Source organism: Phlebotomus papatasi, chromosome 1 (genome assembly GCF_024763615.1).
Source record: "Phlebotomus papatasi isolate M1 chromosome 1, Ppap_2.1, whole genome shotgun sequence".
NCBI classification, from domain to species: Eukaryota; Metazoa; Arthropoda; class Insecta; order Diptera; family Psychodidae; genus Phlebotomus; species Phlebotomus papatasi.
In genome coordinates, this window is record NC_077222.1 from 97,788,600 (window position 1) to 97,811,916 (window position 23,317).

At 34.8% G+C, this 23,317-nt stretch overlaps 2 protein-coding genes and 2 non-coding genes across 7 annotated transcripts in view; 2 read left to right on the forward strand and 2 right to left on the reverse strand.

Moving 5' to 3' along the window:
* Nucleotides 1-3,807: 3,807 nt before the first annotated feature.
* Trnaq-uug (transfer RNA glutamine (anticodon UUG)) lies at nt 3,808-3,879 on the reverse strand. The gene has a single exon. It is a non-coding gene; the product is annotated as a tRNA-Gln (tRNA).
* Nucleotides 3,880-4,420: 541 nt separating this feature from the next.
* On the forward strand, nt 4,421-4,492 carry Trnaq-cug (transfer RNA glutamine (anticodon CUG)). Its single transcript has one exon. It is a non-coding gene; the product is annotated as a tRNA-Gln (tRNA).
* Nucleotides 4,493-4,617: 125 nt separating this feature from the next.
* On the reverse strand, nt 4,618-5,775 carry LOC129809969 (CDGSH iron-sulfur domain-containing protein 2 homolog). Its single transcript, XM_055860149.1, has 3 exons — nt 5,620-5,775; nt 5,073-5,284; nt 4,618-4,959 (listed from the first exon to the last, which is right to left on the reverse strand). The coding sequence occupies exons 1-3, from the start codon at nt 5,717-5,719 to the stop codon at nt 4,870-4,872; spliced, it is 402 nt and encodes a 133-aa protein (XP_055716124.1). The 5' UTR covers nt 5,720-5,775; the 3' UTR covers nt 4,618-4,869.
* A 2,877-nt stretch (nt 5,776-8,652) lies between these two features.
* The window catches only part of LOC129809950 (PH and SEC7 domain-containing protein), a 37,364-nt gene continuing 22,699 nt past the window's right edge, over nt 8,653-23,317 (forward strand). For all 4 annotated transcript variants that reach the window (XM_055860122.1, XM_055860123.1, XM_055860120.1 and 1 more), the window contains exons 1-4: nt 8,653-8,848; nt 19,591-19,657; nt 19,747-19,800; nt 19,901-21,401. In XM_055860122.1, coding sequence (XP_055716097.1) covers nt 8,717-8,848; nt 19,591-19,657; nt 19,747-19,800; nt 19,901-21,401 — 1,754 coding nt within the window. In that variant the 5' untranslated portion in view covers nt 8,653-8,716. The remainder of the gene's footprint in view (nt 8,849-19,590; nt 19,658-19,746; nt 19,801-19,900; nt 21,402-23,317) is intronic.

Genomic DNA, 23,317 nt, shown 5'->3' on the forward strand with positions numbered 1-23,317 from the left:
TTTTTTGTTCAACTGCATGCACACATTTCGTTTACATACTCATATTTATTAAATATTTCATGAACACCGCTTCATAATGCAAAATTACATCATAACTAAGATAAACCATGACAAATTTTAGCATATTTGCTTCATTCGATAAACATAATCAAACTTGAATTAATCAACAAACTTTTTTCGAATTTAACTGCCGTCCGAATTAAAAAGTAGCACGATCTTAAAAGAGCCGAATTAGCGAGAATCTACTGTAAGAGGAAATGACCTCCGGTGGTTGATTTTTGAACTGTCTTATGAAAACGTTTATTACTATCATTGTAGCTCCTACTGTTTGGATAATATTTAGAAGTACAATCAAGAGGAGAAGAGAGATTCATTCGCACGTCATTGATACTCGTGGCAAAATCCAATCATTACATAGGCCCTACCATTCAGATCTTACCGATAAGGTCTAAAATATCGCCTAAAGCTGAGTATTAAATAAAGTCTTAACTCTGACCCCCCCCCCTTATCCTGTGTCAGACGAGTTGTCAAAACGTTCAAATATAAGAAAAAATTTAGATATAATTAGAAGGAGATACAGGACGATGGACCATTAATTTTTGAACTTTACCACATTTTATCTCTTTTATACCTTTTATAGCTTATCCAGTTGTCAGAAGGGGTTAAGTTTATAGCTAAGATTCTCATAAGCTCAATTTTTGTTTAATAAGTGTAAAGTTTAATTTTGATTTTATTTGTATATCCCCAGCGATGGATTTGTGAACTTCTCATGTTTAAAAAATGCACATTTAGCTCTCCGTTATTTGGGTTTCATAAATGTTTAGAACTGAAAATAACAGATGGATAAAAGCATGCGAGAAGCATGATTTTTTGGCTTTTTTCTCGTGCATTTGACAACTCATCCGGATATCGGAGACACGCGAATAACGTCAAAAGTATATTTCTGTTAAGGGAGTTGCGAGAAATAGTTTTTAAGAGTTTCAACCCAATCTATAAACATTAAATTTTACAAAATATTACAACTAATGAACGGATTTTTTCCTTCGTTTTATCTTAAAGATTGCAAACAAAAAAAAGGAAGATTCGTTTAAAAATAGGAGAAAAAACAATTTTAAAGTAGCCCCACTTCCCCTTAAATCGTGTACAGTAGACTCCCACTCAATCGGCTCTTTTTCAATCGGGCGTCAAATTTTGTTGACAATTTTCACGCTTAACACTTCGAAGAACCCTAACTAAAAGTGTCACGGAAGGACCAAGTGGCAGCCGCTGCCACTTATCGGATTTTACATAATATTTTAATATTTTTACATATATTTTAACATTCGGAGCCTCAGTCAGTTCTTTTCTGGTGTCTGAATCAGAAATTTCACCTCCTTGGGTACTGTATCTAAAGATTTTTAACCATTCGATGTTTTCATTTTTATCAGAATCATGGCGTCAGGGAAAGTGGTCTGCCTTTGAATGCGGCAGCCTTTGAATATTTCAATTTTTCTCTTATTTTTCAAAGCAAAAATTCTACATATGAACAATAGTTAATACTATTAAGTATTTTCTATTAACTTCGCTTAACAAAATGGATTTTGAGCTTTGGTAAATAAGAGAAAAATTGAATAATTCCCATAATTATTCATATTTCATACATATTTCCCAATTCAATATTTCCCATAATTCTTCTCAATAATTTGCAAAAACACTTTCAATTTGTTCTTTTAAGGCTTTTATACACTAACAATCAAGAAAATTACATCTGCAGAACGTCAAACTGCCATATAAAATGCATATGGCAGCTACTGCCACTTGGTCCTTCCGAGTGCAGTTTTTTGTTTTTGCAATATATTTACATTAATATTTAATTTTTATTAAAAATTTTATAACGAAAAAATAGCCAGATAAATTCTGCACGCATTCAATCGGGTCTCCATGCGAAATAATATATTCTTCACTATAAAGAATAAAATTGAAAATTAAATTGGCAGCGGCTGCCACTAGGGTCCTTCCAAGTGTTAATTATGAAGCTAATTCGCTCAAATTCGCTGTAGTTCTTCCTATTTTATCATGATTCTTTATAATTCAGCCTTTTTTGTGGAATTTACAAAGGCTGTGACGCCCAAATCTATCGATAAACCGGAAGACATTTTGCCCCAAATGCCCAATTAAGAGAGAGTCTACTGTATATCGTCTCTACTACACACTATAGAGAGATTTATGTCCATATTTGACAGTTTCTCCTACACATAAGCGTAGACATTCGCTTCAATATGAACATATTTCTCCAGTGTGAGGAGACCATCTACGTAGCTTCTGTTTCTGTTCAATATTTCGACATTCGCAATTGTGGTTTCATAGAGAGTGGACGTGTGTTAAATTTGTCCTGTGCAAAGGACTTTCTTTTAATCAGATTTGGGTATTTTGTGGATTCCCTAAGTCCTGAGGTATCTATTTCGGGAGCTTGAAGTTAGAGGTATCGACGAGGAAGAATAATTCAATTGTTATTGCAAGATTCATAACATTGTTTGTGAAGGAATGGTGGTGTTGTGCACTTTTGCAGAAATAGATCCTCTACTGATAATCTATTGATGAAAATTCCACTCCTCTCTGCTCCAAGTTTCCTTGCTAAAACTTGTCTTGATCATGTTACAGACCTAAATCGGAAAGGGAAAGAAACAGAAACTCCTTTTATTGCCACAAAAAAAGGAAACTTTAGGGAAGTGTTAGTGTTCGTTTGTGGACTTATACTTTGTCTCCTAGCAAAGGATAGGTATGTAACCTCAGGATTTTTATCAGTTCAATTCAATTTATTTCGGTTTATCTTCGGTTTATTTACAATCTGAAGCGGGGTGACCATGTCTCCCCTGTATCTCGGTCTATTGTGGGGTGTGACCTGCCTCAGTATCTTGAATTTAGAGCTATGCTCTTTATCTTACGCCTTTCTCTGACCTCGACTCCGTCCTACCGCTTCTGTCTCCTAAGTTGTGGGGCGTCTGTGTCGGTGTTTCATGGTGCCGAGATCGCGGGGTGCCAGTTTCCAGCGAACTCTCTTTGTGCACGGGATCTACATTTTTAACTCGATTCCACCTGCTTCCAGAAGGAATTTCCTCTAAAAATAACGTTCCTTTTTCGGACAATAAACCTCAGCTCAGAACCCTCGCCGAACCCTCCCTCACCAAGAGGGAAGCTAGGTATTCCGGGGATCTCGTAGATATCAGGCGAAGTAAGAAACCTAGGGAACGTATCTGAAGGAAGGATAGCAAGCAAGGATGATAAATCCCTATGCGGAGTAAAGTGATCACGAGGACCTAGAGCGCAAATATTCCCCTTATGCGCCTTATCCGCCAGAAAGAAAAGCTAACTTCCGGTCCAGGAGTGTGTCATAGGACTTGATGTCCTGGTAGCATCAAAGAATGTACGGGGAATAATTTTATGGCAAATTGAGGTAGCATGATCAGACCAAGTCACAATGTTTTATTAAAAACAATCCTAAATTTTTCACCTGATCTGGATTTAGAATGATTTTACCGTGAAAGAGTTGGGATAGCAAGGTATGGTGGAGGATATATTGTTAATTACCAGAGTTTGTGATCTGAACAGATTTAAATTCAGAATTTCAAAGGCTAATGAATGATTTGAGGGATCACCCTTGTCATGCTGCAGATCATCCGCATATAAGTGATACGAACACCCCTGCAGTTTCAGGTAAATTCTCGAAATATGAATGGATTACAACCAGCAACGATCTGTGCAAATATTTCTGAGCCTAAAGAAAATATTCGAAAGAGCCAATACATTAAAAAAAAAACAAAAAATTCAAGGTTCCACCGAGATTTGAACTCGGATCGCTGGATTCAAAGTCCAGAGTGCTAACCATTACACCATGGAACCGGTGGTGGCTCGTTTGTTAAGTATAAAGACGAATATACCAACTCACTTTAATTTATTACTCTTTGGTTAATTATAAACAGGTGAAAGTTAGTGACTATCCCAATTGATAAGAAAATTTCTAAATTATTCTTTATTCATCTAATGGATTATGAATGTGTTCAATTTAGCTTTAAAAATGCTAATTTTGTGAAAATATAATACTCTCTTATATTAAGAGACAAGAAGTGTTTTTAGGTGTAAGGATATTTTAGGATAAAATTTCATACTTGATTTTTTTCTAAATTGTTTTGAATGTGAATATATGTTGAGGATGTTGAGTGCACAAGTAGCGCCATCTAACTATTATTAGGGATTACTCTAAAGTAGTTGATGAAAATCAATTTTTGGGAGTAAATCATTCAAAAATTTATATTTACTAATTTTGGTAAATAGGAGATATTGTAAATCCCTGATGGAATCTTTTATAAGGCTTGTATTGAGGATATTGATTGAAATATCCATCAACTAAGCTTATGTACAAAGTTGATCAGCCATACATCGCGGTTCCATGGTGTAATGGTTAGCACTCTGGACTCTGAATCCAGCGATCCGAGTTCAACTCTCGGTGGAACCTTGTCTTTTTTGTTTTTTTTTTTCAAATTTTAAAATTAATTAAAGGATTTTCAACAAACCATGAACAAGTTCAACATTTCTCACCTTTATTTCTCACCAAAAAATCATTCTCAATACTACAAAAAATGTTAAGCAAGAATTTTATTGCAAATATAATATCAACCGAAGTTTATCCCAAAAATTGCTGTACAGCGAGGACCAGAGACGTCCTGGCCAAATGATATCCGGTAAAGTTTTTGTAATATAAATTGCGTAGAATACTTAACTAAAAAGGGCTGGCGGTATTTTGTGGTAAACTCCAATTATTCGACTACATCCCGATTGGGGCCAGAAATTTTTTTAAATTCGTCGAAGGAGAGCCGGGAAATCTCTCTCGAATTAGTTGCCTTTCTTCCGAACAACCACTGGACCTAGATTATCACCTGTTTCCTTGTTGTGTCCCCCGTGGGAACCGTCACAGTAAGGCCACTGGAAAGTAGCACAGAAAATTAATATTCATTTTTTGGGGAGAGTTATGCATGGAAAAACAAGCCAAAAATATCCATGACGAAGCAGTATTAGCTACGGTTTTTTCTGCTTACATTATTGGACTTCCAGCACCGACAGAAGGCTGCCTTTTCGGCAATGTCTTCAATATCAATCGTATCCACGACTTTTGCCTCATTCTTCCGGATCTTTTGATTGCTCTGGCGACTTGGTACTGGACGTCCATGGGGACAAAATGCTAAGTATGACATGTACCCTAAGCCGGCCAGGACGGCCGTAGGAGGCACCAGAGACAGCCAATCTTTAACTGCAAGTAGAGAAACCAGAAAGTCTGCCCTCAAAATCCGGCGCTATCTCTTAATCCCCCGGACGAGATGTTATTGTGCGAGATTGCCCGAGATAGAGCGTTCCCCGCGTCAGCTGTTACGTAACCCAGTGATTCATTTGACTCTCAGGGGATTGTTCCATCAGTCTGGATGGTTAAAATCCCCCCGGACAGTGCAATTTAGGAGATTTTGCAATATTTTAAGGTCAAATGTTGCTTGAGTGAAAGGCACAAAAAAAGCGACCTCCCACGTGACCTATTTACATCCCACAGCTGAGGGAATCCAAGGAATAATTTCCCTACACATTGATACTCACATCCAAGCCGGAACCATCCTCCAAAAGTATCAGGCACGGGCAAATTTGAAAGATAATTCGGGAGTGTTTCCCTAACCAAACTTGACAAAAGACCTGCCATTTTTCGACTCTGAACCACGCTGAATTTTTACAATCACGATTTTTTTTACAAAATTTCAACCGTGACTGAGAAACCTTTCAATGTGGACACCTCCCGGCCGGCTATCTACTATGTACAAAGTCAGTATATACTGAGTATATTAGTACGAAACTAGTATGCCCATATAAAATATAGTAGATTTTGTATGAAAGATGCCCCAAATACTCATCATTAGTGTGCGTGAGTCGACATTTATACTGAGTACATTTACTTTGTATTTACTTGATTTATAATAATAATAATAATTTATTGCCAATCTCCATTTTTTGCGTCTGCCGCCGACTTTAAAACCAACTTCACCGGGTAAGACGGCAGAAAACCACACTAGTCGTATAAGCCGCTGATAATATTACAATAAGTGACATAACAAAATAACTATAACAGTAAAACAAATTAAAGTTTACATAGCAGCATTAACAAATTGTAAAAAAAAAATACAGCAAACATTGACAGTCATCGTGTCGAAAAAAAATGGAGAGGAGATCAGCAGCTGGACTCCGTGAAGGAGTTCGTGTCGCTGCCGACGAGTCAAAAAGAAACTATAGAATAGGAAAAAATATATAATATAAAAGACGATTTAACTAAAATGGAAAAGGAATTATGATAAACATATTAATAGGGAAACAACGAGGGAAAACAGAATATCATTTACGTAAAGAAAGCATAGAAAAAGGGATTTCATTAAATTCATAAGGAAGTATTATTTATAAATTATGAGGCAAAAGACACCCTAAAAGCATATGGGATTGGGAGAGGCAAAGCACCAAGCAAGCGATCAGACGCCCCGTTGCCAGAGGGTCCTAGGGGTCAAAGCCCTCCGCCGCCACCGAATTTTCCTCGTTAATTTTAAATAAATTTTCCGTGTATTTTTCTATTATTTATACTAAGTATTTTTCGTGTATTGGTACTGAGTTTGTACCTACACAGTAAAAAAATTACAACCACTATGGTTGGTAATTTTTGCACGAACATTATGGTTGTGGGATTTGTGTATTGGCAATGTTGTGTATTGTCAATTTTATAAAATGGCTTCCTGACCGTAATTTTGATTGTAGAGTAATTTTGTTCGGTTTATGTGTATTATCTGTGAAAAGTCTCTTTATTAAACTAAGAAAAAAAGAGAAAAAAGGAACAAAAAAGAAAAAAAATGAAGAGAGAGAGGGTCTGAGACTTGAACTCATAACATTTACGTTGATGGTCTCGCGTTTACCGGCCGCGCCACGAACTTGATTACTTCTCTTAAGCAAATGGTCAAGAATTGCATCGTCAATTTTTCTAATTTACGTGATGCTTCCTCTGTTTTCTATTATTACATAAATATTCCTCATTTTTTACGACTGAGGCATATTTTAAGAATCCAATGAATGATTCTAGAAGACAATTAGACAGTTAAAATTGCGAAAAATGACTAAAATCTTAGAAAAATTGCAATAGTAAACAATGAAATTTTGACATTTCTCACACAAATTTTCCCATACACAAATTTCATTACACAAACATAATTTTACTAGCATTATGTTAGTATCGTACTACAAATATGATAGTAATTTTACAATTTACAACCAAAATGCTGGTGACATTACACAACTCTTCCCGTACACAACTTTATTTCTCACACATTTTTTTTACTGTGTAGTATTTTTCGGTTATTTATACTAAGTTAAAACTATAATTTTTTTTATTTTCTATAAATAGTGATTTTCTGAACTTTTCTTAAAATACAATGTGGCTAGGCACATATTATAACGGATGGATATTTGGTAAAAATTTTCGTGTCTCACAGGAGTGCAAACAAAGCGAATAAAAGCGAACTCTGGAATAATGCGATTTGATGTTCACTATTGCGTGATTTGCGAGACTTTTAATCTCTAGTATAGTCTAGTAGAGTATCGGGGTGTAGGGATAGAATATCTTTGAGATCTATAGGTGAATTGTCCATTATGATAAGCTTTAAAATTTATTTCAGTTTAAAAGAATCGACGGTTTAGTTCTTAAAGTTTAAAAAAGATGTTTCTGAAGAAGAAAGAAGGCTTGTGCAAAGAACTAAATCATCCATCTTCTCCAGTCACAAATATTAGAGAATGTCCTATCGCATATTTCTCTCATAGATTTGAAAGACGTTCTACTTTCCTTCACGATAGGGTAAGTGTGCCTAATTCCGGCCAGCTTGCAATTTCGGCCACCTTTTTTGTTCCTCAAATTTCCATGAACTTTTAGATTTTACGTACTCTAGAAATTATACAATGCAAAAGAATAACAAAAAATGTAGCTTCGACAAACGAGATGACGTGAAAAAGATATTAGATAATTCCCAAAGGGCAAGGAACTATGAGAATGAAGGTGGCCGAAATAGGACACCAAAGCTATGTCTATATTTTTATTCATATTAAAATGTATTAAGAATGATTTTAGAGTAAATAAAGACGGTAAACTCTTTACAAGGTTCCAACCAACACTCTTACAAAAGAAAGAATAAAAAAAAATCAATTTGTATTTAAAATATCACATTTCAAACTTGAGACTTTGACGCTTGCATGCAACTATGCCGAAATTTGGCACACTTACCCTACTCTCGGGATTGAAATGCCTGAAAATCCTGCATTTAATTTCTGAGCATTACATAGCATTATCTATTCGAAATAATCATTAAACTACATTTCCATATTTTTCCACTAAGTCATCTCTCGGCTTAAGTCGTAAGTGTGTCTAGACTAGAGCATAAGTGTGGATATTAGTACTTTCCTCACATAAATACACTGTATATATACTCAGTACGATCTGTGAAGTGTGTATGAATAGCCGGCCGGGCTTTGATGGCATTTCAAACCATTCAAATGCTGAAAATTCAAATCAAACCGAAGTTTCACAATGAAATTTTCCATTGAAAACCACCGTGTAGTTCTGTGTCCGACCACCGTAGCAAACAGCGCCAAATGACAGTCGGTTTAAGGCAGAGAAATGGAGAATTTTGAAATAATTCTAAAGAAAAGTGATAATAGCCTTGGTTTTTCGCTCCTCGGAAGTGCTGCTGGTCTCCCACACGTTATCTATGACATCGTTGAAAATTCACCTGCCGCGGAAAGCGGTGAGGTAAGTGGAAAAAGAGGCGTGTGAAAAAAAGTTGTTCGGGGCGACATGGAGAGTTTTTGTTGTTTTTTTTTTGTACTCGCACTTTACCTTCAACAACCCGTTTGTATGTTTTGTATACATTTGGCTGGGGATCAAATGGGCAAAATTGCATAGTGGCCAAATGCTTTCCATTCTGGTGACACCAGTGACCCGGAATGTGGATGCCATGGCGGCAAGTTGGGGCCGGATGGGGGTGGAGGCAAATTGCAGGAAGGAAGTCACTAAAAATAAGATGTAGCGTGATTTATGCTGCGCATTGCCTTTTCTTCTGCTCCACAGAACAAATCAACCCAATTTCTCTTCCCTTTCTGCAAACACCTCCCCCCGTGGCGCCCCCATGCAAAAGTTTGCTTCCGCGAGCCCCAAAACAAAAAAAAATTTGAAAGAGAAATTTTTGGGGACTACGCCCTCTTCTAACGTCCAAAATTCCCTCTTACACGCTTCACTTTCTACCCACGGTGGTCTCGAGATGGCCGTGAGAAAATTTGGGTTGGGAAAAAACTAAAAAAATTTCCGGAAATATGCGAAAATTAAGTGCACGGAGCTGTGCGGGGGCTTTTACCTATTGGAAGGTGGCAAGAAGAAATCTATTTTGCCCACTGCAGTCTCACTTTCGCACACTGCCAGGCGGACGGCGAGAAAGAGAAAACGCAATGGCCCCGATGGGCAGTATTTTCTCAATTTTCACCCATGAAGAACAAGTTTTATCGCCGGAGAATGCGATAAAAGCTCTCTCAGCTCCATCAATTTCTATTCTCACGATTTCGCGAGATTTTCACGCAAAGGTGCTCCCAATAAAATTGGGGGCTGTGCGTGGTGGTTCAAGGTTGGGAGGATGAAGGGCAAACGGCAAGTCTCATTAGAAATTTCCAATTTGATAGCCTATTGGAAAGAATATTATACCTAGGATCGTGATAATCAGAAAGGACATTTGATACGCGCAGCAGATGCCAAAAAAAGGGCCAAAAGGATATTGTTTGTGTTGTTCTATTTATAAATGATAAAATAGATTGATTCTGGGAAATACACTCCTTCAGAGATAGAATGTTTTTCCGTTGGGATTTCGTATTTGACCTCAATTTACAGGGTGTTTCAGTTAAGCGGTTTAATTGGTTTTTTTTCTAATAGAATGCCTAATTATCTCAAAACCTAAAAATAAAATTTGTCTGTTAAAAGTTACAATGCGAATTGCGAATCTAGAGATAGTTTGAGTGGCTGGAGTTCCTGGTTCCTAAAGGGGAATTCTGTAACAGTATGACAATGTCATATGACAAATTTTCGTGGTAAATTAGCACGAAAATTGCCAGATTTGGCGTCCTCTTTACTTCGGTGACGGGTGACTGAGTGTGAGAGGAGGGATATGCTTTTATACTAGACGAGCTATTTATTGGAACAAATTCGTTACTAATATTGGGTATCTTTTTGTTCCTCCTAGAAGGTACAAATTTGTTCCAAAAATTATGGTGTCCGTGGACGAGCTACAATTTGGAACAAATTCGTTACTAATGTTGGGTATCTTTTTGAATCTCATAAAATGAACAAGATTATGCCAAAAATTATGGTGTCCATGGACGAGCTAATATTTGGAACAAATACGTGCCGAAATTTTTTACCGTGTATTCCTTTAGTTTCCAAAAACATTTATGGATTCCCTAGGTTCCCTGAAATAGGTCCCCTCGGTTTCTTGTGAGGTGCATGAAAAATATATCGGTTTTCTAGATTCCCCGAAAAAGCAGTGGAAATTTATATTTTATGAAATTTTTCTGGTCTAAAAGGTATACTGGAGGCACCCCGTATTCGAATATTGTACTAAAAATACTGCAGATAGAATGTTTATATTTTAAAATTCGTTCAAAAAAACAACTAATCGATCATGACCGTTGAGACACAGAATTAAAGGTCACTGAATTTAAATTTTTCTCATAAATTCATTACAAACACCATTTATTATGGCTCCGGTGCAACTTTTAGATCAGGAAAATTTCATGAAATCAAAATTCGCATCCCTTTCATTCTCACACGTTTTGCACATGTCTACAGAGCTCTCTCCGATATCCGGCACTTCGAAATCCGACTGACAGCTGCCAAACACTGACTGTTGATGAATTCAAACTTTTTTTTACTAAATGCAGCTTGTCCAGCATGAATTAAAGTGTTATTTTCACTTTATAAAAGCCTTTGATACTTAATTGTGATACAAAATGAAACATAAGCATATCACAAAAAATATTCTGTTGTTTTTCGACAGAAAATAAATTCCCACAGCGCAAAATAGAAAAACCGTTGACCAGATTCAAAAAACCCAAATGTCATTTTGTCTCCCCGTCAGCCGGTTATCGGAGAGAGCTGTGTATCTCATTCTTTATGCCTTCGGCACACCTTTTAGTTTGGTATGATTTCATGAAATCAAAATTCGCGTCTCCTTCTCTCTCAGAAGATTTGCATAAGTCTATCCGACTCTTTCGGTTTCAAAATGGGGCTGAAATAAATTTAATTTGATGTGATGTTTAAAAGAAGAAGAAGAGTGCGAAAGAGTAGGATATAGGATAGACATCTATAAAGCTTTTAACCCGTTAACGACGTGACATTTTTTACGGACTGAAAATCAACAATAAAAATTAAACTGAGAAACATAATCAATGATAAATCTTACATCTAACCTTGGAAAGTCCAACAGAGTCTGATTCGGTGTATTTTGTGCTTCTATGAACGATTGAACGATAGGGACAAAAATAACCCAAAAATTTAAATAATTTTTCTGACAACACAAATGAATAATATTTTTCGCTTTAATGAAAAATATTACGTATGAGTATTGCAGTTTTTATTGTCAACAATAAAAACTTATATTGTTTTGTATATTCCAAAAAATATTCTAGATTCCTTCAACCTTCTACTTTACATTTATGTACAGACATAAAAAAATAACTTTAGGTCGTCAGGAAAAATTATTTTCTTTATGGGACACCGGTGTTCCAATCGTCCTTAAAGGATTAAAAAGAAACGAGATTTGAATTTTGACTTTATGAAATTTTCCTGTTCTAAAACAGTTCGATTGAGCTAAATTGCATTTGTAGTGATGCTTAACAGAAGAAGAAGAAGAAGAATGAGAAAGTATGAAATAGACTTACACAAATCTTTTGAGAAAGAAAAGGATTCGAATTTCGACTTGATGAAATTTTCCTGGATATCAATTCTGAGATGTGTGAGTTTTTCACGTGAGAAACTCATGGCTTTTAAACCGTCTTTTGTAAGAGTTTCGTTAAGTTTTCATGTACAGTGCTGTCTCGCTATATGCACAGTTTGGGTACTTTTTTTGACAGTTCTCTCTCTGAATACAGTAGACTCTCTCTCAATCGGGAATATGGGGCAAAATGTCATCCGGTTTAGCGATAGAATTGAGCGTCAAAGCCTTTGTAAATTCCACAAAAAGCGCTCAATTATAAAGCATCACGATAAAATAGGAAGAACTATAGCGAATTTGAGCGAATTAGCTTCATAATTAAACGTGAAAATTGTCAACAAAATTTGTCGCCCGATTGAGAAAGTGCCGATTGAGTGAGGGTCTACTGTATGCACAACTTTTTTTTGAAATTCCCAACGGTTTTTTTCTTTCTTTTAATAAATTATCATTTTTTTATTGTTCTAGAATTTCCCGTGTTATTTTAAATATAATATGAGACAGAAAAAATAAAATTAAGAAAATTAAAAACAAGAAAAATTAGTTACCAAGAAAATAATTGACTTTATTACTTTGTCAAAATGTAAACAAATTGATTTTGAATGCAACCGACACAAAAGCTGTGCATATAGAGAGTGTGCATATAGAGAGACAGTACTGTAAAACTCTTTTAGCACCTAAGAAAGCACGGTATAGTTTTTACGAAAGCTTCACAAAACGCTTACTAAAGATGATCTCAGAGTCGTGAATTTCTCTTATGAGTAACTTACGAATCTCAGAATTCATACCCTGGGTATGAATTCTGAGATGATGAGTTTTTCGCGTGAGAAATTCACGGCTTTGAGATCATCTTTAGTAAACATTTTGTCAAGTTTTCTTAAAAACTTTCATGTGAATTCTTAGATGCTGTAAGTGTTTCACGTAACACTTTTTGTGAAAGCTTCACGAAATGCTTTCAGAAAACGATCTAAAAGCCGTGAGTTTCTCACGTGAAAAACTCATGCATCTCAGAATTCATACCCTGGTCAAAAATGTTTGCCGGAGCCATAATGACTCCAGTACACCTTTTACACAAAATTCAAATCAGGAAAAAGAATGAAGGAAAATATTATCAAAATCGACGCAATGCCAAGCTTCTCCCGACTACAAACCTTGCATGATATTTCGCAAAGCAAGAAAATGGTAACGAAGAGTATTTCTACCTAAAATGAACTATTTCTTCTGTTATTAAAAGTCTAAAGTAAGAAATTCTTTTCAAAATAAAAATTTATATAAAATTGTCTAATTTGGGAACATGTATCATACCTATGTCGCGAATAGCTTAAAGATCTTGACCTCAGTTAGAACATTATTAAACTTATCAAAACCAAAAGAGTTTACGTATAAACTTGAGTTATAATAATAAAAATAATAATTTATTGATTGATGCCCATGTTACATAATATAACAAACAGGACTATACAATAAGGGGTTATTTAGAAGAATTATATCATTTTGTGAAACCTCTGATTTGCGTTATCAATCATGAAAATCGAATAATTCAAACCGAAGATTTAGCAATTTTTAGATTTATTTTTGGATCTGGATTTTTGAAAATGCTACTTTTGCCAAAAACTTTTTTTTTAATATTAAATATTGCATGTTTTACCTTTTTTGTTAGAATGTATTTTTTGGCCACGCCTCTTTCAAGAACTGCAAGCAACATAATTTATTTTTAAATTTTTTATTACTTCTGGTATATACGACAATTCTTCCCATAATTTTAATTGTGGGAGGGGCCAAAAAGGAATTGTTTACGAAAAACTGCCACGTCTGATTTAGTTTTGGGGAAGGGAATATTTTGGAAAATATTGTATGCCATTTTTAATTTTTATTTTCATTAATTGATAGGGGCGTGGCTTATTTTTTATATTGAATTTCATTGATTGTGAGGAGATGAAATAGAAATATTTTTATAATTAGCTGTTGAAAGGCGTACGTTATAATAATTATTATAATCTTGAGCTTGTAGATTTTTACCTTGACCTAATTCGGGACATTATCTAACGGTTTTTGAATAATTTCCAGGATATTTTTTTATATAATCTTCATAACAATGACGATTAATTTTAAAAATATGGATTTTTAGTTTTTTTTTTTCAACAACGATTTATTTCTAAATTATATTGATAACATTACAAAATTTTTAACAATAAAATTAGTGTTCAGTGTTACTACACTTTTCAACTTTATACAATATTCAAAAGTTTTAACATGAATTTTACATGAATTTGAACTTTTTAGTTTATAGTACAGGATCATTTCTCTTAACCGCATTTAATAAATTGGGAAAAGATTAAATAGAGCCAGTAATTCACCTTATAAAATGGTATAAATCTGGGATGTATATTTATTGGCTATATATTCAAGCCAAAAACCTCTCTATGTCTGTTTGAGATATTGCAATGTATCTCAAAATGTAAACTAAAAAACATTCAGTATCGATTTTGGCCTCAAACTCTGCAAACTTTTAAATCCTTTCAATTTCCAATGCTTAAAAAGTTTTTCCGGAATATAAATGTGAATGGGTTTATTGAGTACAAGCTATACACAATATGAAAAAGAAGAATCGTTTTCGCTTGTTGAAAATCATCCTCTTCACTAAAATCATCATTAAATATTTGCCAAGTTAAATTGATGGTCAAGTTTTGAGAGTGTTTTCAGTGCACATAAACACAAGAAATGGAATGAAAATCACATTTCTCTGCTTCGATACATGAACTAGATGTTAATCTAACGTTGGATGTTTTTGTCACTCGATGGTTCGAGTTTTATGTTTTTTTTTTGCTCATGATATCGAAATTGTAGAGGCGTGACGCAGACTTTTATGGTTTGTCTGTGCGAATTGTAGAAAAATGCAGAATCTTCAATTAAAACCGTTTTACAGTGCCAATTCATTAAGTCGATTAATAGATTAGGATTCTTTTTTTTTGTTCCGATAGACTTATGATTTTTGATGGCGTTTTTATATCTCACCTATTGAAATTGACAATAAAATTGATAACATCAGACTCGAGGAGAACACGTATTAAATCCCTCAGATCACGAAAATGATAAATGCTAAAGATGTAGGTACTAAGTGCAGCTCTCTGAAGAAGGACAGTTGAGGAGAGCCGGCATGTTTAGACACTTTTTTTTATGTGTTGACTTTAAGGCATTATTTCCAAAACTCAGAAAATTACCTTTAAATTTTCTATAGCGTTTAGTATACTCACTGGTATAGACTTTAATAAAATAACTCGATTCGTGTTTTTGTCACATTTAATTAAATAATCAAAGAGTAATCCATCACGTCTAAAACTACTCGCGTCTCAAACATGGAGGCTATCCCCGAAAGGGTTACAGATCTGTAAATCTAATGTCAGAATATTACGAAGTTATCATCAAAGGACCTTAAAATTCACAAACTTTATAGCGTTTAGAGCTATTTCTTCTTAGGCTTCTCTTAAGAAATTCGACGTATTAACATGTATCATTAATTTATTAATCATAAATTAGACGATTTTGGATAATTTATTTCTGTACAAAGAGGCTAGATAAAGATTTCAATTTATTTTCAATAGAATATCAAAAAAAAAGTTTGTAAAACAAAATTTTTTTTCGTATGCGGAAAGTGTGACATTGCGTCGATTTTGATAATATTTTCCTTCATTCTTTTTCCTGATTTTATTATTAGATGATTAATTATTTTCTTTGACAGTTACACAATTTAAATAAAAGAAGTTTATAATAAATATGTAAAGAATTTAAATTCAGTGACCGTTGAGACGTGTGTTTGATAACGTCTAACAACCTTTTTATATAGTTTTTTTTTATTTTCACAATAATCTATTAATCTCTAAGGAGATAATTCCAAAATATGATCATTCTTATCTCCAGGGTTTCTAGCATTTCTAGGACATGGTTCAAATGGGTTAAAAAATAACATAATTTTGGTTCCCATTGATAAAATTTGATTATAGACGATACCAAAAACAGATTTCGGTGACATAACAACTTCGTTCGACCAACCAATTGATGGAACACATTTTTTTGCATATTTGCGTATAAATATTGAAGTATTATTTTTTATTTCAATTTCGGTACAGCCTGAGCACAATTCACATGAGTAGATTTTTCTCTTTTTATTTTTTTCACTAGAAAACGACATGAATTTGTTTATTTAATTTATGTGTATCACACGATTGTCATGTACCATCTGAGAGGGAGCTTTTTCAATTTTGCCCAACGTACAATAACTTTTGTTTTTTTATAGACATGTTTTATAAAATAAAATTTTTGTGCATTGGGCATTCGACTTTTTATATTGCCTATATATTGCCTTATATTACGAAGAGTCGTTGTTGATAAACAATGGTGCTAGTCCAATAAAAAATGATTTTTTTGGCATTATACTATTTTCAAGTACTTCTGCTTTATCGACTTTTCTTTGTGTTAGTTCCTGTCACGATTGTTTAGTAATTTTAGAACACAGCGTGAAATGGAGAAACGAGTCGAGACAGGAAAACACAAGTAAAGTCGATAATGCAGAAGCCCTTGAGAACAATAAAGTACTAAAAAGACTGTGCAGGAGAAAGATTTCCCCTTTTCCTTTTGCATTGGAATAGCACCATTAATCTACTTATCTATCTTTATAGTTAAAAAAGTGCAGTTCAATAATAGTGAATATTGGTTTTCAGCGAAATTGTGAAATACCGGAACTTGTTTTAGTATCCAGTCTTAATTATTTTAGTCGGTTTATTTTATTATTAATGCATTGTTATTATTATTTTTACTCCTTCAACTAAACTTGCGCTCTCATATTACAAAAGTCTCAGATTGTAGGTTTACTCTAGTTCTTGAAGGTCTCTAATTCTTAAACAGAAAGCAATTTCAGTGGTTTTTCATAATCTAATCCTAATGGCTCATTTGTTCTTAGGGCAGAATCACATTGACAGTAAAATGCTCACCGTCACCGTCAAAGCCCTCACCGTATTTGGTTGATTTACGCATTTACATTGCAATTCTTAAGCAAATTCTCAATTACCATCTTACCTTATCTCATACTCGGTGGCACTAGGTGAAAATAGTATAAGAAAATTGAATAAATAAAACGAAACTGCGATAAACGGTGAGCAAAAAAGAAACTGTAGGATTTTTTTACTACAGTTTTTCGTACAGTTTTTTTGCTCACCGTTTATCGCATTTTCGTTTTATTTCTTCAGTTTTCTTATAGTATTTTCACCTATTGCCACCGAGTATGAGATAAGGTAACACTGTAATTGAGAATTTGCGTAAGAATTGCAATGAAAATGCGTAAATCAACGAAATACGGTGAGAGCTTTGACGGTGACGGTGAGCATTTTACTGTCAATGTGATTCTGCCCTTTATGTACAATTCTGTTTCAAAATGTTTCCGAAAAATCTTGCATGATTAGAAATTAGAAAAGTTAAATGATATGACTAAGCCTTATACGAGCTTCAGATCTAAGGTTTAGCCATATTACTTAAATTTTCTCGTTTCTTTTTGAAGCAAGTTTTTTTTTGGAAAAATATGACCTACATTGCATATTAAAGATCAATTAAATTGCTTGTAACTTTGGATTTCGAAAACTTTGGAAACTGGGCTAGACCTGCAGTCTGAAACCCGTATGAGGTCTGAAACCAGTATTATACGGCCTTTAGACTATAGGTTTAATGGTTAATCAAGGTTTAACGTTAACCTTGTTTCCGAAGTCTTACATTTTAGATGTGAGTTCTTTATAATCACACTTATTGTGATACCCTGATTTTCTCAAAGTGCTCAGATCAGTGTGCCTTTCAGAAGATACATTCCTTATTCTGAAAATGATAACACTGTGCAACAATGTAGTAATATATAATGGAACTGGTGTGATGGGTTGATTATAAAAATTCCGGTGATCACCAGCGAGAATTTCTTCACCTCTAGACTAAAAACACCTTTTTAATCTTGCCCAGAGCTTTCGGTCCGGATATGGACCTTCTTCAGTGGTCGACTAAGACTATTTTTTTGTGATTTTTTGAGGATTCGTTCACTTTGTGGGAATTAAGGGTAAACATCACAGCAGGAAAAATCAGTTGGGAAGGTTTGTATGGGATAAATATTTACAATTTTCTAATTTTTTTTTAATTGTTCTTTCTGCAAAGACTCTTTCAGTGACGTGTTTGGCGCTTTTACTAACAATTTTTCTTTCTTTTTTTTCACTGAATAATTTTCACTGAAAGAGTCTTTGCAGAAAGAAAAATAAAAAAAAAATAAATAAATAAATAAAAATAAAAAATTATTAGAAAATTGTAAATATTTATCCCATACAAACCTTTCCAACTGATTTTTCCTGCTGTGATGTTTACCCTTAATTCCCACAAAGTGAACGAATCCTCAAGAAATCACAAAAAACATGGTCTTAGGGCCTTGACAGACATGAGGATCAGCCGACAGACGGCTTAGCGTAATTATATTAGAAATAATGGTTAAAGTGCATATCCATCATTTTCCACTAAGTCGCCTCTCGGATTAAGTCCTAAGTGTGTCTAGGGCATTAGTCGACCACTGAAGAAGGTCCATATCCGGACCGAAAGCTCTGGGCAAGATTAAAAAGGTGTTTTTAGTCTTGAGGTGAAGAAATTCTCACTGGTGATCACCGGAATTTTTATAATCAACTGTGCAACAATTTTGAACTTTTTTTTGTCCCTGGGTTCTCATGCTATTTTTTCTATTGCTAGGGTCAAATGATTTACGAAAATACTTATCATTTTGATTTCATTTGGATTTTGCGCCTAAAACTGCTTTTGCCGTTTTTTCATACTTGGTTTCCTATATCTCCGATTCTGATGAACTGATTTATTTCTTACTTTGGCACAATTTGTTGTCCTTTACATGCCCGATAATCCTTTGGACAGATGAAATTCGTACAACTGACACCAGGGGCGCTATAGTCTCATAAATGTCAAAAAACATGGAAAAATCGAACTTTTTAGCAACTTTGATCAAAAATATCTCGAAAACTAGGACTGTCCCTAACAATCTGTTTTATGGGTTTGATAGAGAATTTAATCAGATACATTTTCGTCCATGTACAACTTTTCTCTCAGATTGTTTTTTAACCTCGATATTGAGGTTCAAACGAAAAACGAGCACTCATAGTTTCAAACTTGAATAGTTATATTATGTTACTGTAGTCTGTAGTGACTATATTACGGGAATAAAAATAAAAAAAAATTTAAGTGGATTAGTCATAAACGATCCAGATAGCGAAGCGCCCGAATTAGCACACTTGACTATACACTATTTTTTTTTTTTGAAAAGAAAGTATATACAATTCATATCGAATTTGTAAGAAATAGGTCAAATTCCAATTTAAACTTTCATTCATATCGAGTTAGTTTTTATTAAGAATCCCATCCATGTAACTTCTCTCTAAGTTGATGTATCGGTCTTTCATTGATTCTTTTCACTTAGAATTCTTTTTTGCTTTTGTTAAAGGTGGAAGCTGGAGATGTTATTGTTAAAGTGAATGGTATTGATGTACATCGTTACACCACTAAAGAAGGTATTTTTTTTTGCAATTAAACAATTCCCATTGTATATTATTATATGATAGAATAATTGAAAATACTTTCTTCTTTGGGGTATTTTTAGTCCTGAAATGTTTGAGATTGTCCCAAGATCCTGTGACATTGGAATTGAGAAGAGGTGAGTTTTGTGGGAGGAGGGGGAAGGTATTTTGCAGTGAATATTGTGAGGGGGATCCATTGTCTTTATCTTTGGGTTTGTTTTTGTTGGTTGTGTGTAGATCCCAATGTGAAGGCCCATGTGCGAAAATATCTGGAACAGACTAGCAATTTGCACTCAGATGCTGAAATTCGGCCATTTAATCTCAATGACAGTGCATTGTCGCCCAAATCATCATGTGGTAGTTCTCAGGGTGGTGTTAGGGTTGCTCATAGTCCAGCAAGTCGTCCATCGCGAATACCACAGATTGTCCGGGGGCAGACAGTGCCACCGGTGACAATGTCTCAGGCACAGCCGACAAAGAGTGCACCCCAATCGCCACATGGTATAAAAACCAAGAATCTGTCCCATATCCCAGCTTCCAATGGCACAAATAACAACAATAACAGCCAAATTGTTCAGCCAGCCAATAATAAGGCCAGATTTGAGGCTTACATGATGACAGGGGATTTGATACTCAATTTGTCGAGGACACCACAGAGTTCGGGCCTGATAACGTCACATGCCAAGAAGGTGGATAGTTTGCGGGATTCCCCGTCGAGGATTAACCGACGAAATGGTGCTGTGGCTCCACAAGCCAAGTACGATTCATCTCCATCATCGCCAACCTATTCAACAGATGACTTTAGTGGTGATTCCAACAATTCCAACAAGGGTCTGATTGAGAAGGACAACAATTCCATAGTTGTAGATAGTATTGAGACAAAGGCATCTCATCACAGTGGTTCTATAAATAGTGTTCAGCAGCAGAAAAGTAAAAGTGTTAGAAGTGGAAGTGGTACAATGTGCAACAGTGATGGTGCATTGAGTGACAGTGTACACAATAGGGAAGGTATTGGGAAGAAATCATCTCCCATTGACAATAGGCAGTGGAGGCATGAAGAGGAGCATAAGGGTGACAGTGTTGTTGATTGTGCTGGACGCGCTGTTGGTGGTGTTGGTGGTGGGAGTGCTTCGTGTTCGGTTGAGATGCGAAAACAGGTCAGGGATCAGGGTTCCTATGAAAAATCCCATCTTCCAACATCCTCAAAATCTTCCTCGTCGTCCACTGTGAAGAGTGATGCCGTGAGTTCTCCCGATGTATGTTTCTCAGTGCCTACTTCGCCCATTTCCATGTCAACGCCAGTTCTTGAAGAATTACCAGCGCTCAAGAAGCGCGATTCAGCCAATTCGGTGCCCACGAGCCCAGAATCAGCTGGGCAACCAGAAACAAAACTCAGGCGTACCAATAACACTCACAATGGGGTTGTACGGAAGTGTGATGCAGCTGGATTTAGGACAAGTCGTTCGGAGGATCATCTGCAGCAGAGTCAGAGAGATGGTTTGAGTGCAGTGATTCCTATTGATATTGATGAAGATGTCAATAGTTCGCTCAATACTCTCCTGGATACGCGGCATGACTCTGAGGATAGTCAGAGTTCGGATAGGGATCGTATTGTATGGACGTACAATGCACCAATTGTACAGCAAATCTCAGCACATTCATCCACATCACACTCCAGTTCCATCAGTTCATCTCCACAGCATACCAATAGCCCAGCATCGCCCACATCAGTTTCCAGGTAAGATTTATTCCTTTTGATTCTATTTTGTGAAATTTACCCAATTTACAAAGCGATCCTACATTACATTCTATTTTTATTACTTAAACCCTTTTAACCCTTCAACCCTTATAAGAATGACAAAGGATCTGATCACCCAATTAAAAAAAAACACCTGGGAGAAAACATTCTTTTTGTCCATTAACCGGTTCTGAAACGATTTATTTTACCGATTGAATCAGTCAAAAGATCGCCCAAAATAGCTTAGGAGCCTTACTGTGTCATCACACTTGCACATTAAAATTTTAATATGATTCACATTTATTGTCGCTGGTGAGAGTCCAAATGTGTGATTTGCGTGTTTGAATCATTTTATATTCAAAATTTGATCTATTTGTTGATAAAAAGGTAGACTTGGCCTGCAAAATTTGATATAAATTGATTTATAGCATTAATGTGAAAAATTAATGCGATTTTCTCTTTAATTTTTTAATGTGAAAAATATTTATGCTTTAGGTAAATTTAAACTTATTTTTGCAGGCCAAGTCCACTTCTTTATCAATAAATAGAAAAACTCCAAATACTAAGTGACTCAAAGACACAAATAACATATTTGAACGCTCACAAGCGAAAATTAATGTGAATCACATTAAAATTTTAATGTGCAAGTGTGATAACGCCGTTACACTGAGAAAAAAAGAGGCTACGATTAACTTTTTTTTCGTCATAACTTTAACACTTTTCGGTTGTATAAATATATCAACATTTTTTAATGTTAATTTTACACCTTTTGAGGGTAAAAATAACTTGAAAAATGGTAACTTTAACCCATAATACACCTAGAAAGGGTAATATTTACACCTATTTCGGATATATAATGCAGGGTAAAATTAACATTTCCGGAATGTTATTTTAACTTTTTCGGATGTCTCTCAATGTAGGAGTAATACAATTTATTTTCTAATAAAAATTATTTATCAGTTATGAATCGGTTTATTACCGGGTTATAACCGATTGGAACCGGTTCAGGCTTCTCAGGAATTCCAAGACCTTTCCAACGTGCCCAATATGAGCTTATTCGCTTGATAAATGCACTCTCTAAATTGCAATGTTGCGGGTGACTGCACTTTTTTTCGCTGTTCTTCAACTTTACCCTCTAAATTGGATAGTTAAAGTGAAAGGAAGGGAGTGAATGGGTAAAATTATTTGTATTCAGTTGTTAATGAATGGATTTTGTGCCACTAGCATTCATTTTATAAAATTTTACTATGTTAAAAAAATCAAGAAAAAAGGCTTGTACTTAGGGTAAATTGCGGGGGTGACTTTGCACTTCTTAATAAAACTAAAAAGTCAACAATTTATGATAATAAACGACAATGAAGATCTTCAGTTCTAAGGGTAAGATGCACGAGATCTCGCCATCTTGATTTAACGTTTCTGTCTGCCATTTTGAGTAACTGTCAAAACGTAAAACTTGTCCTATTGGGCTGAAATTTTAGTATGTTGCAGCTGATGTCAAGACCTTTGCAGAATGTATCTATGTTTTAGTCTACATCAAGCCTCTACCTAAATACAGAGGCTCAAAGTTTGAAATTTTGAAATAGTCATATTTGTGCGATCTTTATTTTCTAATCCTGAATTTTAAAACCTAAACGAAATGCCTAAGTAACCATTAAAATTGGTTGAGGCTTTAATTTTACAAATTTATTTACCCTAAGAAAAACAAAAAAATGCATTTATTTATTTATTTTATTTTTTCATCTTTGCAAAAACAGTTTTTCATATATTAAAATAATATGCTGTTATAAACAAAACATTTTTTTTCTTTTTGTTTGTTCGTTAGATCTCATCGCCTAACGATACCGCTGTCTTTTTTGTGATGGTTTCGATAAAAGAAGCTCTCCATAGTTCTGTTTTCATGAAAGTGTCAAAATTTT